Raw genomic sequence first — 20,811 nt, forward strand, 5'->3', positions numbered from 1 at the left:
GAAGTGTGCAGGGATGCTCAGGCACTATGGTGTTTTGCTTTCCTAACCCTTCACGTCAGCAGCAGCACTGCCTTCCTGTAGCAGCAGCTAAATCCACTTTTTCCGATGCTAGCAGAACCAGCTTCATGACCCTCAACCCTCACTGGAAAGATAGCAGCAAGAGCACCAACATGACAGCACGCTTTCATCAGAGGTCTGAATTTCAGTTCTGCTTAGTCCTTCCTCTTACGGTTTCTAACCTTTAGCCTCAGTCCTGGTTGCTTCCTGTAAGAGCCACCTCCATGATACTTTAGAATATTCTTTTTAATCTAGCACTTACCTAGGTGACTTTGTGCCTAGTTAATGATCTGTACATTAATTTCTCTCTGTTCAAATATTGGCATGGTTTGTCTCTTAACTGGATCCTGATTGATAAATAAATAATTCATACTTTGTTATATATTTTAAAATGAGGAAAATGAAAATTTCTAAAATCATACACACTTCCTGTATTCTGAACCAAACACTCTTAATATTTTGATATATTTCCATCCTTTTTGTTGTAAGGACATACAATTGCTAAGTAGATTTTTATTCTATCTTTTCCTGCTACTAACATAATAACACAAGTATCTTTCCAATTTTTACAAAACTGTCCAATTTACTGTATCCATTTCCTCTCCTCCCACTCACTCCTCATCCTATTCCAACATGGCTTCTGTCCCCATCATTTCATTGAACTGGATCTTGCTAATGATTAGTCACACATTTGAGCACAGATCATTATTGACCAGTTCCTTCTTTTTTTTTTTTATTATGTTATGTTAATCACCATACATCATTAGTTTTTGATGTAGGTTCCATGATTCATTGTTTGCGTATAACACCCAGTGCTCCATGCAGTACGTGCCCTCTTTAATACCCATCACCAGGCTAACCCATCCCCCCACCCCCCTGCCTCTAGAACCCTCAGTTTGTTTCTCAGAGTCCATAGTCTCTCATGGTTCGTCTCCCCCTCCGATTCCCCCCCCTTCATTTTTCCCTTCCTGCTATCTTCTACTTTTTTTTTTTAACATATAATGTATTATTTGGTTCAGAGGTACAGATCTGTGATTCAACAGTCTTACACAATTCACAGCGCTCACCATAGCACATACCCTCCCCAATGTCTATCACCCAGCAACCCTATCCCTCCCACCCCCTACCACTCCAGCAATCGACCAGTTCCTTCTTAAAATAATTTCTTCCCTTGTGTTCAGTAACCCACAATCTCCCTACCTCCTTCACTGACTCATCCTCCTCATATCTGACCTTTGATGCTGTGTTCCTCCAGGCTTGATTCCTATCTCTTCCTATCTTCCTATCCTAAACTGTTCCCCTGAGCAACTTCACGTGTGCTTGCTTTCAGTTATCAGGTACAGAGCAGCTGACTGTTTATATTTCTCATCAAGACTTCTAAAATAAGCACCAGCTCCATTACATCTGTTTACTACCTATTTCCACATAAATACAGCAAAACCCCCTCAAACTCAAAATACTTAAAATGAATTGATGATCTTCCACTCCCAATTTAATGTTCTTAAAGTGCGTAATTTCTAAAAACTGTCTCGCCATCAGTACCAAAACCCTGAAACTGGAGACAGGACCAACTCCTCCTTCTGCCTCATCACCCCTTCCAAAATAACACCCAATCCTTTGGAATCTACCTCCCAAATCCCTTGAAATCATTTAATCTCTCATCTCTACAACCCATCTGCGTCCAAGCTGCCATTATTTCTTGCCCCAAATACTGCAATGGCTAACTAACTAGATGAATAGAATACATACACACATACACAGGCAGGCACACACACACACACACACACACACCCCACACTATAACTATTAGTCTATAACTTGCTTTTGTCATTGAATATGTCAACATATTTTTCCTAGATAAAATATATCAAACTTATGTTCACAGTTGTATAAGTGAGAGATGTATTAATTTATTCAAACATTCCACTCTAGATGAATTCAGGTCTTTTCAAACATTGGCCACTAAAAACACTATTGCAATAAAATATACTTCTAAATATTTCTTATGTATTCACATTGTTACTTTTAGATAATATATCCCTAGAGGCAGGTTACCGGGTCAAGGAGAATTTTATATATATATATTTTTTAATATTTTATTTATTTATTTGAGAGAGAATGAGATACAGAGAGCATGAGAGGGAGGAGGGTCAGAGGGAGAAGTAGACTCCCTGGAGCAGGGAGCCCGATGCGGGACTCGATCCAGGGACTCCAGGATCATGACCTGAGCCAAAGGCAGTCGCTTAACCAACTGAGCCACCCAGGCGCCCGAGAATTTTATATTTTTTTTTTTTAAGATTTTTTTTTTTTTAATTTATTTATTTGACAGAGAGAGACACAGCGAGAGCAGGAACACAAGCAGGGGGAGTGGGAGAGGGAGAAGCAGGCTTCCCGCTGAGCAGGGAGCCCGATGTGGGACTCGATCCCAGGACCCTGGGATCATGACCTGAGCCGAAGGCAGACGCTTAACGACTGAGCCACCCAGGCGCCCCGAGAATTTTATATTTTAAATGTTTACTTGACACCACCAAATTATTTTCCAAAAAGTTGTATCATTTGTATTCCCTCCAATAGTTTATCACACATTTGTTAAAATTTAAACTATACATTTAATTACATCCTATTTAAAGTGAGGGCATTTTACTGTATGGAAATTAGCCTTAGTAGAATTGCTTAAAATAAGCAAAATAATCTTTGAGCTGAGCCCTGAAGTTCTTTATTAGACAGAGAATGTGGAAGGGTTAGTCTAGTTTAGGCAGAAAATTATGGTAGAGGTCTATAAACACATAGGAAATAAAACAATGTGGTCTAAATACAGTTTCATGTATGCAGAATTTTGAGCTTCTCCTCTGTGGATCCCTCCTATCCCGGATTTTACTCCTAATTTCTAGCTCCTATGGTAGCTCCAAACTCTGCCTTCTGATCTGACAAACCAATAATCACAACCGTAACTGTCAACTATGACTGGTACTGGCTATAACTTTAAACATGTAAGAATGTGTACAGATGTATAGACGAACTCACACATTCAGGAGGAAAATGTTGGAGAGTGTACTTAAAAATGTTATCTGAGTCAGTAAAGCTTAGTGGACTGTTTTGCCCAATTACCAGCACACCTACAGAGAACGAAGAGCTCAAATTTTCAATGGAAATAGCAATTTATGGAGCAATATCAGGTTTTCCAAAAACAAAATGAGAATTAGTGCAGTAAGGACAATAATGACTAATATTTAAACCAGGAAATATCTGGGTCAAAAAAAACTATTCTATTTGTCTTAGAAAATATCCCCAAAGTTATTCAGAAACAATCTTACACTACAGGCAACACAGTACATTTGTGTTTAGTAAAGAAAGATTTTGTTCTTGTTCCTTTTACTTTTTTTTTATTATCTATAAAACATGTATTAAACTCCACATAACCATTTCTCTATTTTATCTGACAGATTCCAGATGTAGTTATCCACAAAAATTATGTTATTATCTTACTAAGGAAGGGATACCACTTTGATAACCATTAAAAAAAATGAGACAATCCTATAAAAGAAATGCCATATATTAGAGAATAACATCAAGTAAACATAATAAATCATCAAGATTTTTTTAACTTGTGAATATTTAATATAATAGCCTTGTTCTGAGAAAATAAAATGATAAAGTTTCACATTTATTATATTAATAAATCAATAGGCGAGAGGAACACTTGTAACCCTCATTTGGTTTCCTGTACCAGAAAACAGAATGCATGTAAAATGTTCTTTATTCTATTTACATACTACCTTAATATAAGAAAGGCACTCTGCCAAGTTATAAATTAGAGTTAATTTCCTGGCTTATGTGAGATGTAGGAATTTACTGTATATCCTGTATTATAATAATGTCATATTCAAATTATTGTTCTATGTTTAATTTATTTTTAGCAGATCTGAGATTTATTGTTGGTTTCCCAGAATAGATATGGATCACATATGTCAAATGATCAAGAAGAAAAGTAAAAAGGTCAGAATTCCACTGTATGAGAAAGTCAGAAAAGTAAAACATGTTCTCTTTACACTTCTTACCTGAGTAGACTAAATCCTAAGAAATTAATTTATGATGTCTCCTTTTAAATAAGTAAAAGGAAAATGAAATAGGATGAAACCAGACAGGAAGACAAACCATAAGAAACTCAATCTTAGGAAACAAACTGAGGGTTGCTGGAGGGAAGGGGGTGGGGAGGATGGAGTAACTGGGTGATGGACATGGGGGAGGGTATGTGTTGTAATGAGCACTGGGTATTATATAAGACTGACGAATCACAGACCTGTACCCGTGAAACAAATAATACATTATATGTTAATTAATTGAATTTAAATTAAAAAGAAGTAAGTAAAGGGATTCCCCACCCATTAGAAACATAGAATATTTACCACATCGGAAAAAGTCAAAGGAGGAAGAAAGGTAAAGTAATATCTGTTGAGTCAGGTACTATCTTAGGCACTTTCACATAACTTAATCCTTACAACAACTCTCAAGTGAACTCTCTGACATTTTCATAGATGAAGAAACTTAAGTTATAGAGGTATACAGCTTGCCCAATATCATTATGAAAAGGAGGCAGAGTGGGAACCCGAGCCTCCAAACTCCAAAGCATATGTGCTTCCCTCCACTTCAAAATGTTTATTCTTGAGGTATGATGTATAAAAACAGCAAAAATGGAAATACTGGTAACATTATATACTTTTTCAGCATTTTAATGTTTTCCTTAGACAGTAACAACCAAAATTTCAACATTCTGTTTCAACCTTCATATAGGGAGTCTAATATGAAACAGCCAAGGCCGACACTTCTCTTTCATAAGCTGTTCATAATTAATTTTGAATCATATGCCTTTTGGTATGAAAACTAATCAAGTTTGTCACTACACCCCAAAAATTAAGTACTTCCTCTACATAGTCAGATAAGCATGAAAGTATGAAAAAAAAAAAAAATGCTTTCCTTTATCAAGGACATCTTATAATGTATAATCTAGAAATAAATCTGAAACTGAAGGCATCAAAATAGTTCCATTTCCTTCCTCGTCTCATTATTTAATATTTCAATCCAGAAGTTCCTGAAGTCAGGGGTCTGTGCCCAGACAGTATGCCTAGGGTGGGCAGCACTGTCTGGAGACAGCCTAAGACCAACATGAGGAAAGTGAAGCCAGCCAAGCAAAGGAGAGTAACTCCCAGAGGGGTCCATGTGAGGAAGATGCACTGAACAAGGCAGCAGCCTGGTGAGGGCAGGGAAGTGGTTTCATACAGTAGGACTAAGCAAGTAGGTAAATATATGAGGAATAACAGTGGACAGATTTCACACTATCAGAAAAGAGAATGAGAAATGCAGAAAGCCAGAATAACCCTTTTGGTATTGGGCTGAAATTAGAGCTGTTAGTACAAATTCAAGGCTGCCAATATTTAGAGATCAAAACAGAAAAGAGTATGGACATAAAGGTCAGGAAGAGTAACAACAGTCCATGCCTGGGGGGAGGCAAGGTATGGGTGGAGAGAGACCCTCTCTGAGGAGCAGGCATACAGAAATGCGTGAAGTGGAGGGAAGAGCTAGAATGTTAAGAAAAACTTGCCTGCCAGGTGCACTCTAATTACAAGGTAATCTTAGAAGAATTTGAAACTACTGGCACATCGTGGGTAATCTCAGCAGTAAAAAACCAAAATGTGGTTCAACTCTAGACTAAACTGACTGAACCCCTGATGCTAACAGCACAGACATAAACAGTATCAACCTGTCTTTACTGTCCCATACTTGATATTTGGCATTCAGTCAAAAATTATGAAATACCTAAGAAGGCAAAAAAAACACAAAAAAACAAAAACAAAAAAAACCCCACTTTCTAGAAACAAAAAGCAAGTGACGAACCAAGCTCGATGAGGTTAAAACAATCTGAGAATTTAAAATGACTTTGAGGGGCGCCTGGGTGGCTCAGTCGTTAAGTGTCTGCCTTCGGCTCAGGTCATGATCCCAGGGTCCTGGGATAGAGCCCCGCATCGGGCTCCCTGGTCCTCGGGAAGCCTGCTTCTCCCTCTCCCACTCCCCCTGCTTGTGTTCCCTCTCTCGCTGTGCCTCTCTCTGTCAAATAAATAAAATCTTTAAAAAAATAAAATAAATAAAATAAAATAAAATGACTTTGATTACCATGTTAAAAGACCTAGTTAGTGGATAAAGTGGAAAACATGAAGACAATAAGGAACTGTAGCAAAGAAATAGAAATTATAAAAGTCAAATGAAATACTAGAAATAATTTTTCAGAAATCAAAGTAACAGAGATAGAGAAAGCTGTCAAGAGGCTTAATTAAAAGTAGATTAAATGGAGCTGGGGAAAAAAAAAAAAATCAGTGAACTTGAAGACACGTCTATAAAAATTACCCCAACTGAAGCACAAGGAATAAAAAGCAGTGGGTGGGATAAAAAAGAATAGTGAATTCAAGAGCTAAGAGACAATTTCAAACAGTCTAATGTATATGTAATTGGAATTCCAGAAGGAGAAGAGGCAGAAAAAATATTTTAAAAGATAAGAACTTTTCAAATATAAAGCTACCAAACCATACACCTAAGAAGCTCAGAGAACCTCAAGCAAGATAAGTAAGTCCTACTCGCCCCTCCAAAAGCAAAAAAGTAAAACCACTCAGATTCTTCATATGAAATAAAATAGGAACAGATTATCGTAAAGACAGCCGAAGGAGGGTGAAAGACACATTATATATAGAAGAACAAAGAGTTAAAGCACACTTCTCAAACTATGCAAACGTTAAGCTAATGCAGTAACCTCTTTAATGCGTTAAAAGGAAAAATACAAAGAAATTATTTTTCAAAACTGAAGAAGAAACAGTTTCAGACCAACAGAAACTGAGAGACTCTACCACCAGGAGACCTACACTATACAAAAAGTTAAAGGGAGCTCTTCACACAAAAGGAATAGATACCAGGCAGAAACCTGAACCAACATAGAGAAATGACCAACAAAAATGACTGAAAGATAAAAAGGCATATTTTTTTTCTTATTTTGAATAGCTCTAAATAATAACTGACCACCTAAAGCAAAAATTAGTAGCGATGTCCTATGGGTTTATAGTGTAAAAAATGTACAGTAACAAAAAACAGCATAAAAGAAGATACAGTTGTAAAGTTTTCACAGTATAAGTGAAACAGCATAATACTGACTGAAGGTAGGACCAGGATGAATTAAAGATATACAGTAAACAAAAAGGGCAACCACTAAAAAAAAGAAAAAAAAATATTGAGAATAGTAAGTCTGTCATGGAGATAAAACAATCACAAAAAATAATATAAAATTAGGCAGAAAAAAAGAAGAGGAATGAGGAACAGATGGGACAAATAGAAAATAACTAACAATGCAGTAGATTTAATGAACTGTATCAATAGTTAAACGAATGTAAAGGGTTTAAACACACAAATTAAAAACAGATTGTCAAGCTTTCTTCGGGAAAACCAACTTTAAATATAAAAACATATAGGTTAAAAGATATACCACGCAAACACTACATAAAAGAAAGCCAGAGTGACTATGTCAGCATCACACAAACTACATTTAAGAACAGAGAATGTGAGGGCACTTGGGTGGCTCAGTTGGTTAAGTGTCTGACTTCAGTTAAGAATCTGCCTTTCACTCAAGTCATGATCTCAGGGTCCTGGGATTGAGCCCCGTGTCAGGCTCCCTGCTCACCAGGGAGTCTGCTTCTCCTTCTCCCTCTGCCTCTCCCCTTTGCCCCTGCTCTTGCAGGCGCACACGCGTGCTCTCTTTCTCTCTCTCTCAAATAAGTAAAATCTTAGAAGAAAAATACAAAAAAAGAACAGAGAATGTGACCAAGGATAAAGAGGAAAAATTGTAAAACAATAAAAGGATCAACCAAGAAGACCTAACGATCTTAAGTGTGTACGTACCTAAGAATAGGCCTCCAAAATACAGACTCCTCACCTAGTATTTGACAGACCAAACAGACACAAAATTAGTAAAATTACATAAGATCTGAGCAACACTATTATCTACCTTGACTTAATTGATGTTTTAACAAAACCACAGCAGAATACACATTCTTTTCAAGTACACATTCTTTTTAAAATAGACCATATTCTGACCCATAAAACAAACCTCAACAAATTCAGTAGAACTGTTCTCTATTCACTGCCTATCAAAAACTTAAACTAGAAATAAGAGAAAGATATGTGGAAAACCCTGAAATATTTGAAAATTTAAAAATATATTTCTGGGGCACCTGGGTGGCTCAGTCAGTTAAACATCTGACTCTTGATTTCAGCTCAGGTCTTGATCTCAGGGTTGTGAGTTCAAGCCCCACATTGGATGTGAAGCCTACTTGAAAAAAAAAAAATAGATACATACATACATACATATAAAAATACATATACTTTTTTTTTTTTTTAAAGATTTTATTTATTTACCAGAGAGAGAGAGTGAGCACAAGCAGGGGGAGCAGCAAGCAGAGGGAGAGGGAGAAGCAGGCTCCTGCCAAGCAGAGAGCCCAATGCGGGGCTTGATCCCAGGACCCCGGGATCATGACCCGAGCCAAAGGCAGACACCCAACCGAGCCACCCAGGTGCCCCAAAAATACATATACTTCTAAACAACTCAGGAATCAAAGAGAAAGAAAAGATTAGAAAATATTTTGAATTAAAGGAAAATGAAAATATATCAAAATTCATAGGCTGTAGCTAAAGAAGGGCCAAGAAGCAAATTTATGGCACTGTTCTTTTTTTTTAAAGATTTTATTTATTTATTTGCCAGAGAGAGACACAGCGAGAGAGGGAGCACAAGCAGGGGGAGGGGAGAGGGAGAAGCAGGCTCCCCGCAGAGCAGGGAGCCCGATGTGGGACTCGATCCCAGGACCCTGGGATCATGACCTGAGCTGAAGGCAGTCGCTTAACCAACTGAGCCACCCAGGCGCCCGGCACTGTTCTTTTTTCAAAGAAAGGTGTCATATTGATGATCTAAGCTCCACACCTAAGAAACAAGGGGGAAAAAAAAAAAAAGGAGCAAACAGAAGTATAAAAGGAGAAATGAAACTGAATGCACAAAAATAGAGAAAAATCAATAAAACCAAAAACAAGTTATCTGAAAAAAACAAAAATACCAATACACCTGTATTGTATCCAGACTGACAAAAAAAGAGAAGACAAAATAGAGCACATTACTAACGATCCTACAGATATGAAAAGGATAAGGGAATATTACAAACACCTTTATGTCAACAGTTTACACAACTTAGAGGAAATAGGCAAATCCCCAGAAATACACAAACTACAGAAACTACAAAAGCCACTCAAGATGAAATAAACTGAACAGTACTATATCTACCAAAAAAATTAAATAGTTTTAAAACTTAGGTGAAAAAAACAGAAACAAAAAGCTCCACAACCACATGGCTTCAGAAGGATATTCTATCAAACAATTAAAGAACAAATAATACCAATTATACAAAAACTTCTCCAGTGAAAGGAAAAACAAAAAAGAAGAGGAAACACTTCCAGCTCATATTATGAGGCTGGCATTACTCTTATATAAAACACACACAAAGACATTAAAACTACATATAGATCAATATGCCACATGAATATAAATGCAAAAAATTCTCAACAATGTATTATCGAATCAATCCTAGCAGTATATAAAAAGGATAATGCCCCATGATCAAGTGGGTTTCTTCCTGAAAATGCAAGGTTGGTTTGACATTCAAAATTCAACCAATATAATCTGCAAATCAACAGATAAAGAAAAAAAATCATATATAATCATCTTATTGAATACCACAAAAACATCTGACAACATTCAACATCCATCCACAATAAATAAAAAATCTCAGCAAACTAGGAATGGAAAGGGGCTTCTTCAAGACGATAAAGGGCATCTACAAAAAACCTATGGCTAACAGGGTGCCTGGGTGGCTCAGTGGATTAAGTTTCAGACTCTTGATTTCAGCTCAGATCATGATCTCAGGGTGGTAAGATCGAACCCTGCGTCAGCCTTCATGCTGGGTGTGAAGCCTGCTTAAGATTCTCTCTCTCCCTTTCCCTCACCACCATCTTCTGTCAAAAAAAAAAAAAAAAAAAAAGAACATGAACAAAAAACCTATGACTAACATTTACATGTAATGGTGAAAGAATAAATGTTCTTCCTATAAGATCAGGAAACAGACAAGATGTAAGACAAGACAAATAAAAGAGCTACACAGATAAAACTGTTCTCTATACAGAGAAATGAAACTACTCACTGATGACATGATTGTTTACCAAAAAAAAATCCCAAAAAAGCAACTAGAATTAGTGAATTTAGAAAAATCTCAGAGCACAAAGGTCAATATAAAAATCCACTGTATATTGCATAATATGAATGCTGTTCTTAGTACCACTGAACTGTAATGGTAAATGAAAAATTTTGTTATGTATGTTTTATAATATTTTTAAAAATGACAGCATCAGGAAGTTATTCAGTGATAAACAAGATGTCCTAAGCCAGCTGAAAATTTAAGTCTTTATTAAAACTTTCTTTTAAATCAACTGTATTTATAAATACTAGCAATAAACAACTAGAAATTGAAATAAAAATACAGTACCATTTATAATAGGACCAAAAAATATAAAATATGTATAAATCTATCAAAATATATAAAATATCTATATGCTAAAAACTAGAAACACCAAGGAAGAAAATTAAAGAAGGACTAAATAAATGGATAGATATGTCATGTTCATGGTTTGGAAGACTCCGTATTTGTTAAGATACCAATTTTCTCTAAACTCATTTATAGACTCAAGGTAATCCCAATCAAAATTCCAGTGGAATATTCTGTAGAGATCAACAAACTGATTCTAAAATAGAAAATAAAGTAAATGGAATAGCCAAGACAATTTTGAAAAGGAACAAAGTCAGAAGACTCACACAACCTGACTTCAAGACTTTCCATAAAGCCACAATAATGAATGCAGTGTAGTTCACACAGTGTGGCAAAAGGACAGACACAAACAGCAAGAGCACAGAGAGTGCAGAGGTCAACTCACACATATATGGTCAATTGATTTCAAAAGTGCAAAGTCAATTAAACAGAGAAAGGCAAGTCTTTTCAACAAATCTTGCTAGAATTTTTGAATATCCAGAAGGAAAGAAAGCTCAACCTATACCTCACAGCAGATATAGAATTTAACTCAAAATGAATTACAGACTTATAATTAAAAGTAAAACCTTAATATTTTTAGAAGAAAACATAAGAGAAAATCTTTGTGACCGCGGATTAGGCAAACATTTCTTAAATACTAACAACATAGAAATCCATCTTTACAACACATAAAACAAAAGATGAATTTTTTTAAATTTACAAAGAGCTCTTATAATCATTTAGGCCAACAAACCAATTAAATATAGAAGTTCCTCAGGAAGCAAAATAGAAATGACTTATAACCTCTTCCTTTAGTTTCTCTTTCTCCCACTCCCCAAACCTATCCTTTAAACCCACCTGAGTAGTAAAAAGGAATTTCCCACACCCACTTCCCCATCACAGCAGGTCTCAAATCAATCTATGTGTATTACATACACCAAGATTTCCAGAAAGGAGAATTCAGAGTTGTTGCTGTGTTGGTTTTCTAAATTTATAGCAAAAAATCTCATTCGATTTCCAAACAGGCAGTTTTAATAATTAATTTTTGGTCTTTGGAGGATCCATATTCATTCTTCCTGATTTATTCCGTAATTCTGATCTTATTAATCACCCCCCCACCTTGTTTCGATTATGTAGTTTAAGTGCAGTGGCAAAACCCTGGAGGACAGCTCCTGCAAAGGAGAAGTGGTATATACAGAGACAGGATTTGTGATGAATTTATGTTTTTCTAAAATTCTCAAAATGGAAAAAGTTCTACCAAGTTCTACCAAGGACAGTTCTACCTGAAGCATCCAGTTCTCTCAGCAAACCTTTACATGAGTTCAATATTAGACAATTAAGAAAAATGATAGGTTGTTAGGGAAATCTTTCATTTTATTAAAGTCCATTCAGAGCCCCTTCCCCCCAAACAATGTTTCACTTTAGTGGCTCACCTCTTCTCCTGAAAGGTAATAAGCTGCAAGCAGGCCTCCAATAAATCGAATGTTGACTTCAAACACAGACACCTCTGAATTCTGTGAAGACATGTTGAAAATATTCATATATACATAAAACTTCCGAGTTTTCCAAATATTTTCAGTACTTCATATGTTTCTCACAAAAACCCTGCAGAGAATGCTTTTTCCATTTTCCACACCTTCGTTTCTCATGTAACTGCAATGTCACTTTCAATTTATTAATGTTACTCAAACTCCTCTATTACTGCCACCACAACTTCCTATTAGCCAAAATCATTTTTATGTATTTACCTATTATTGTGAAATTATCAACATATTTGATGCTCTTGACTATTCTCTCTTCATCCAAGCCTCCACTTCTTGAATTCTGGAATAGTGGTATCTCCACTGGGTCCATCTCCTTCTGTTCTAGTTACTACAGCATACTGTCCCATTTTTATTATATTTCTCATGAATTTTAAATATTTTTCCTCATATATATAAAAACTTAATAAATGTTAAAAGAGGGACCAAAAAATGATAGGATGATGGATTATTCAATTAATAATGTTGAGAAAACTGACTCCTAGGTTAGAAATTAATTTGGATACTCATTTCAGATACCTCTCTCTCTCAAAATGAAATCCAAATAATTTAGAAATAAATGTAGAAAAAATTAGAATAAAAAAGTAGAAGAAAATGTGACAACATACAAATTTCCTTGACAAAGAAGGTACTTTGTAAGCATAAAATCAACTGTACTGACAACAAATGATGATAGAAAGACTTGAGTTTCCCCAAAATGAGAATGACCTATATAAGGAAAAGCAATTATGAACAAAATTAAAAGGCAAACAAACAAAAAAAACAGAAGGAAATTTGGCACAAATATAGCAGTATTAATAACCTTAGCATATAAAGTCTTTATGTTTGTATTTAGATACAGATAAAGATATTGCTGAGAAAAATTCTAATACATGGAAAGAAAAGAAGTGGCAGAGAACATGACCAAAGAATCCACAGGATATACCCAATTGACTAATATAAAGATAATGTCTGTAACTAATTTGTTAACAAAACTTAAAAGGAAATATATATTATCCTGAAGTGTTTGTAACATTCATAGGCAGAACACACAATTTGCTAACACAAGTATGTATCTCTGATACGGAATTTTTTTTTAATTTAAATTCAATTAGCCAACATACAGTAAATCCTTAGTTTCAGATGTAGTGTTCAATACTTTATCAGTCGCGTATAACACCCAGTGCTCATCACATCACGTGGCCTTCTTACTGCCCATCACCCAGTTACCCCATCCCCCCACTTACCTCCCCTCCAGCAACCCTCAGTTAAGAGTCTCTCATGGTTTATCTCCCTCTCTGATTACTTCCTGCAATTTTTAAATAACATATCTATCATCCCATTCCATCCACGACAGGAATATGCTTTATATTACTTCATATATTCCCAATATAGACCATACTGCAGGGCACACAGCAGACATCACTAAATACAGAGAAGCAGAGAAAGAGGGAGGCAGGGCAGGCCATTATCACTCACTGAAACAATAACCTTCTAATCAGTTTCCCTGATTTCAGCCTTCCTCTCCTCCTTACATTCCATTTATTCAGCACCCTGTAGGTACAGTGAACCTCATACATTTTAAGTCAGGTTGGGTTATTGTTGTGTGCAAACTTTTACAATGACTGCTGGTTACATTCAAAGCAAAATAACTGTAAGACCCAACATATGCTGATTCCCCACTAGCTGTATGACATCATCTCCTACCAATAGGAGTCCTCCTGACTCACTTTATTACCAAATGGGTCTACTTGCTGTTCTAGAATTACCGAACTCATCATTCCTGTATGTCAGTCTTACCCTCTACCTACAGATCTCTGAATAGGAAGCTTATCCAAACACATCGTACAAAATACTCTAATCTTTCTTAACCTGCATTATTTCCCCAATTAACACATCACCATCTGATTATATATAATTCTTTATTTGTAAAATTCAGAACTTCCCTCAGAAGAGAGACAGATAAGAGTTCTAGAAGGATAGAAGGGACAAAACAGAAGACAGGCATTATTCAAAGGAGTAGTGACTATGAATCTTCCAAAATTGATAAAAACATAAGTTCTCAGACTGATGGTACATTATGAGTCCTTTAAAGAATAATCCACACATGGCGACATGGTAATGGAAATATAGAACACAGGGCAAAAAAAGATTAAAACAAGGGGAAAACAAGACAGATTACCTGTGAAAAATCAGACTGATAGCATACTTTCCAACAATATAACAGAAACAGGAAGACAGTGGAACTGTACCTTTCATAGCTTAAGAGAAAATAATCAACCTCTAACATTATACTCAACTATAATGTCCAGTATGAGAGAGCCTTATATCCACATGGCTTCCACTGGGTCTCTTCTCAGAAATGTCACCATGACAAAGAGTCCTTCACTAGCCACCCCATGTAAAATGGCAACCCCATACTTGCTCCAATCCTACTTGCTCTCCTTTACTGTTCTCCACAACATTTATCACCACCTGATATACTATATGTGACTTGAAGATTTCTTTACTCTTTTTCTCCCAAAACTAGAGTAGAAACTCAAGGAGAAATAAGACTGTTTTGCTCTTTACTGTATCCACAGAAGCCAGAACAGTGCCTGTCCCAGAAAAGGCATTCAATAAATTTATTTATTTATTCCTTCATTCAGTCAGTCCTCCATTCATTCATTAATTTGGAAGTTTCAAATACAAGTTGGAACCAGCTAGACAACAATTACACATAAGACAAGAGGGAGATGAGCTAAATTAAAGCATTCTAAAAGACTTATGTTCTTCAGAAGGAGGAAAAAGAAACTGATTTTGAACTTAAATAGTATACATATAATATTTTAAGGATAACCCCAGAATGAATGGAAATGACAAGTATAAATGTCAATGAAGTAGAGGGAAAAAGAGATATAAAGTAAATATGGGAATAAGGGAAGCAGCAAATAAAAACAATGAAAAGTACAACAATAATATAGGTTGAAAAACAAAGATGGAAGACCCAACTCCAAATAAATGTTATCACAATAAATGTAAATATTCCAAATAAGGGAAAGCAGCAAATAAAAACAATGAAAAGTACAACAATAATATAGGTTGAAAAACAAAGATGGAAGACCCAACTCCAAATAAATGTTATCACAATAAATGTAAATATTCCAAACTTGACAGTTAAAAGACTTCAAGACTGGATAAAAATAACAAAATCCAAATACACACTACATGCAAAATATACAGTGAAAACACATGACACAGAAAGATTAAAAGTAAAGAGATGGTAAATGATTGTGCTGATTATTAAGCTTTTTTTCCTCAGGTTCACATCTATCCTTCTAGAGCCTACTTGGTATACTGGAATTGGAACTCTGCAAATATATGTCTCATTAGCCAGCTGACTCCCTTATGGGCCATGCCAACAGGAAGTTTTACAAAGATAATACAAGGCTGGAAGAAGGAGAAAAGACTGATTCCTTCCAATTTACTTCTGGTTTCTGACCATGTCAAACCAGCCACGGTTCTTGGCCCTGGCAGTGGCAGCTGGTTCCACATTACAGTTCCCCTGCCACACACACATTCTCCAAATCAGCTTCACTGTGGCCCACCAGCTAGGGGCCCTCTCCTCAGAGGTCTGAGTCCCAGCTCTAAAAAGCTCTTTTAAGAGCTCCTACATACCAGAAACAGAGTCCCAAATTACCAACTTCTTCCCACTGTTCTCACAGTCCCAGGGAGGTGGATATTTACTGTAGTTACTACCTCTTGTGATACCATAATGTTCTCTTTCTGCCTTTTCAGTTCCCCGTTATTTGTTTAACAATTCTAAACATTAAATCCTCTAATTAAAATAAATGGTATAGTTCTGGTTCCTGATTGAGTGAACTGATACAATGATATACCAGTGGATTATTAGGCCTAATAAAGCTGACATGTTAATGGACAGGAGTATTTGAGACTGTACAGATGCCAATTCTCTCTAAATTAATCTGTAAATTGAATGCAATCCTCATCAAAATGTCAACAGTACTCCAGAGCTTACAAGAACAAAGAGCTGAGAACTGCTAAGATAATTTCCTAGTAGAACGAGATCAGATATCAAGCTTCCTATATTGTAGTTAAGACAGTTTAGTATTGATGTAAGCACAAAAAAAAAAAAAGCGACAGAAAAGAATCAGCTCAAATGACTAATATGGCATGTATAAAAAGCAGGGAAATAAACGGTTCTAGGATCAACTAATAGTTGCCTATCTCACCCTAATAAATCAATTTCATATGGATTAAAGTCCTAAATGCAAAAACCAAACTTTAAAACATTCAGAATGAAATATAGGCATATATCTTCAATAAGAATAGGGATTTCTTAAATAAGATACAAAAAGCCACATCCTATAAGGACCACTTAGCCAAACGGGAGGGAAAAAAAAAAAAAAAAAACCTGTATTTCACAGCCTCCCCTTACACTAAAGTTGGGCCATATAAGTCAGATCTATTCAACAGTATAGAAGCAAAATTGGGGTAACCAATTCCTGTAAAGTGTTATAGAAGAGTCATGTATCTTTCCTCTTTTCTGCAACTGGAAGGTTTATCCACCTTATTGAGGAACCACCTTGCTTAGACCATGAGGTTGAAGCTATACACTGAAGTTGACAGAGCAACAAGACAAAGGATCCTAGATCCTTGAGGATCAAGGAGCTACCCAAGCCAACCCTAAACTGCTTATCTCCGTGCTTAATTTACATGAAAGGGAAATAAACAGCTATCTTGTTTAAGCTATTTTATATTAGATTTTCTGCCACTCACAGACAAACCTAAATCTAACTGATAATAAAAATTGTTTTAATTGATGTATATCCAAAATGCTAGAATAACATAAAAGAAAGTAATCCATTTTTGTGTGGTTAGCATCAGGAAAGCATGAGAAAAGAAATAATTATGGATTTAAATCACAATTTGAGTGATGCAGAGTCTGCCAAAGAGAAAAACACATAGTGAAAGAGTGACTTCTGACCACAGCAAGAAAGAACAGCAAGCACAAATATCATGAAACATAATAATGAACATGACAAAATAGTCCATACAACTTGTGGGTGAATGCTGGTAATAATGAAAAAAATTGCTACCATTTACGAGCACTTAATGTGTACCAGATTATCTCAAATAATCCTTACAACACTGCAATGCAATAGTAATTTTATGACAGGTTTAGAAAAAATAAGGAACTTTCCCAAGTCACACAGCAAGAATGTAGCTGTGTTGGGCTTCAAACTTTAGCCCCACCACTTAACAACTATGCCAAAATGCTGGAAGGAGGGGCATCGCATCGGGCTAGTTATGAAAGTTCATCAAAACTGTACCAGATTATTGAATCTTTAAAAAATAATAAAACCCTTATTGTTTACAAAATAGTTTATGCTTTCCTGGTATTTCTATTCCCATGTGTTTTTTTCTGTAACTCCTGCTTAACACACTGAACACGTTGCCTCAAATGATAAGGTTAAGAAAAGTGAAAGAAAGATGGTGAGAAAGGTATGTATTTTACACAAAAGTTAAATAACAACTCTAATCCCAAAAGAAGACAGGGAATTTAGGATTTCCTTAAACTGTTAGTATAACGCTCAAAACTACTCTGGTTAGATGCTGTCTTTTCAAGGTCGATCAAAGAAGTCATCAACTGTATACTCACCACACTGAAATCAAGGGTGTCTTCAATCCATTTTTGCCCATCTCGGAATTCATCATGAAGTCCCATGATATAAAGGGTATCCAAAGCATCTACTATGGTAGCACCCATTTGTGAACTTCCTATATTTGGGGTGGAGAGAAAACTGTCATTAATAACATGCCCTTCATATAAGGTCTGTTTTAATTTTTTAATATATAAAAAAATCAAAGTAGAAATATAAGGACCAAAAATAATACCCAACATGGTTCACTTTTTCTTTTTTCTTTTTTTTTTTTTAAGATTTTGTTTATTTGACACAGAGAGACACAGCGAGAGAGGGAACACAAGCAGGGAGAGTGAGAGGGGGAGAAGCAGGCTTCCCGCAGACCAGGTAGCCCAATGTGGGGCTCGATCCCAGGACCCTGGGATCTTGACCTGAGCTGAAGGCAGACGCTTAATGACTGAGCCACCCAGGCGCCCCTGGTTCACTTTTTCTTAAGAACAAATAATAAACACTGTTCAATGTATTTTCCTAAAGATGACATGTTAACCACTAATAGGAAGGTAAAGGAAAACTAAAATTGTAGCTCTCCTTCATTTTCTTCGTGGTCACAGTATGAGATATCTACCTACTTAACTAAGTTTAAAAAAAAAAAAAAAGGATTAATTCAAGAAACAGGGAGGGTGGTTCAAGATGTCAATACAAGTCGTAAGACAACCATGCTGTTCTGGTACAAATGCACAGAAAGGGCAAAAAATATACTTAGAAATAATAATAAAAGTACAATAAGGCTAGATGACCACGGTAAAACAGAAACTATAATAATCCTTACTATTCAAAAAGCAGGTTAATCATACCGAAAAAGAAAGTAAAGTATTAAACAAAATGTGAGTAGAAAAAATCAAAATAATAGGATCTATACCCACCTTAAAGAGAGAAAGAATCCTGAAGTTAAAGTAAACAATTCAGGGAGGAAGAAACTAATTCAACAAAACCAGCTGATAGCAAAACTACACACTATAAACACCTGACAAGCAAATGGGTCAATCTAACTAATGAATAGAACTGTGAAATCCAGAATACAATCTAAAACAAATCTAACAGCATATAAAAGAGTAAGTAACAAGGAGCAGATGAGTCTTCCCCAGCCCCAAGAAAGCAATTATTTCTATCTTCTGAGAATGAAAATTATCCCTACTTGTCACTACCTAGATTAAAATGGCTTTATTACTGTCTTCATCAACGTGAATTTACTGTTACCCTGGCCCAGAAAGATAAAAGTTGCAAAATAATTTTATTGTTCATTCCAGGAACTTCCTGAAAGACCTCTTCAATGGAAAGTTATCAAATGATGGCTTAAAACTTTGAACTCTGGGGCGCCTGGGTGGCTGAGTTGGTTGAGCGACTGCCTTCGGCTCAGGTCATGATCCTGGAGTCCCTGGATCGAGTCCCACATCGGGCTCCCTGCTCGGCGAGGAGCCTGCTTCTCCCTCTAACCCTCCCCCCTCTCATGTACTTTCTCGCTCTCTCAAATAAATAAATAAATCTTTAAAAAAAAAAAAAAAAAACTTTGAACTCTGTACCTCTAAATTCTCTGCTTACCAATCCTAAGCTGTTATATTATGGTCCTTACCCAATCATAACCAAGTACCCCTACCCCAACTGAAAGGCCCATCTTAACCCAGACTTAAAATCTCAATAAATATCTCAACTTTGTCCTTCTCCATCTGACAGGCCACAGTTAAGCATTAAACTCAGCTTTGTCTTATCAACAAGTCATGTTTGACACTGCATGGTTACTGTTCTTTCTTTTCTCTTCCATTCCTTTTTCCACTGGGCAAACAGTGCTTTCTTCTGATGCTTTAAAGCTATACAAATTCGTTCTTAAAATGTCCTTAACTTACATTTTCTTCTTCACATGATTCTAATAACTTTCTCAACTCATCAATAAATATTATCTTTCCACTAAAAAGACAAGCACTCCACCACACTCTGATAAAGTTCCTGGTTCTTGTCCCCACTTAAGTTCCCTTCATGTTGACATTAACTAGAATGTTTGTTCTGGGTTATTACAGACATACTTTCCATTTACTTTTCTTTGTTCCTCAACTTTTTATTAGGATGATAAATATTTTATCAAGCCTTTAATCACCCAAATATCCCTATCTCTTCCATAATCATTTAAATATGTATCTTTTTATGTATTTCATCCAAAATATTTATTATGCTTATTTTAAATCCTTAAGAGTACCTCTTTTTGTTATTTCAATTTTTATAGGTAGTTATGCTTCAGTTCTCTAGTTATTTATGGAATCTTGGAAGTGCGTATTCCTCTAAGGTGCAGACAACTCTGGAACGGAAAAAGGGCTGACCCACCTGTTCTGTACCAATTCTGGTTAGTTCCACAAGAAGAGGTCTGTGCCATGGGCTAAACAGCCCAAGGAAGAAAAAGGCAAAATTGAAGTTCCTGGCTATCACTATGATTGTTTACCTAGACAACTCAAGATTTCAACTGGAAAAGGTTAAAAGATCTAACACTACCCTTGGGATAGGGCGCCTAGGTGGCTCAGTTGGTTAAGTGTCTGCCTTTGGCTCAGGTCATGATCCCAGGGTCCTGGGATCAAGCCCTACATTGGGCTCCCTTCTCAGCATGGCAGTCTGCTTCTCCCTCTCCCTCTCCCTGCTCAGGCTCTCACTCTCTCTCTGAAATAAATAAATAAAATCTTAAATATATAAATAAATAAATCTACATTTGGGTCGAAGAAGTGAAACACAATACTGCAGAATGTATAAAAGATTAATAAAACTTTATTATGGGAACACAGGATTCAACTAATGCAGTTCTCAAAACTCATAACTTGAAAACTTTGTTATTTAATAAGAACAATGAAAATAATTGAATTCACAACATTCTACTAAGGAAACAAAAAAAGA

At 36.0% G+C, this 20,811-nt stretch overlaps 1 protein-coding gene across 4 annotated transcripts in view; it reads right to left on the reverse strand.

Moving 5' to 3' along the window:
* MAN1A2 (mannosidase alpha class 1A member 2) overlaps window positions 1-20,811 on the reverse strand; it is a 217,410-nt gene that overhangs the window by 124,158 nt on the left and 72,441 nt on the right. For all 4 annotated transcript variants that reach the window (XM_054512663.2, XM_054512662.2, XM_064588567.1 and 1 more), the window contains exons 4-5: window positions 17,898-18,016; window positions 12,149-12,229 (exon numbers count right to left, since the gene is read on the reverse strand). In XM_054512663.2, the coding sequence (XP_054368638.1) occupies window positions 12,149-12,229; window positions 17,898-18,016 (200 nt within the window). The remainder of the gene's footprint in view (window positions 1-12,148; window positions 12,230-17,897; window positions 18,017-20,811) is intronic.

This window comes from Mirounga angustirostris, unplaced genomic scaffold (genome assembly GCF_029215605.1).
Source record: "Mirounga angustirostris isolate CCGP_5_RB_7025 unplaced genomic scaffold, mMirAng1.0.hap1 SCAF_4, whole genome shotgun sequence".
NCBI lineage: Eukaryota > Metazoa > Chordata > Mammalia > Carnivora > Phocidae > Mirounga > Mirounga angustirostris.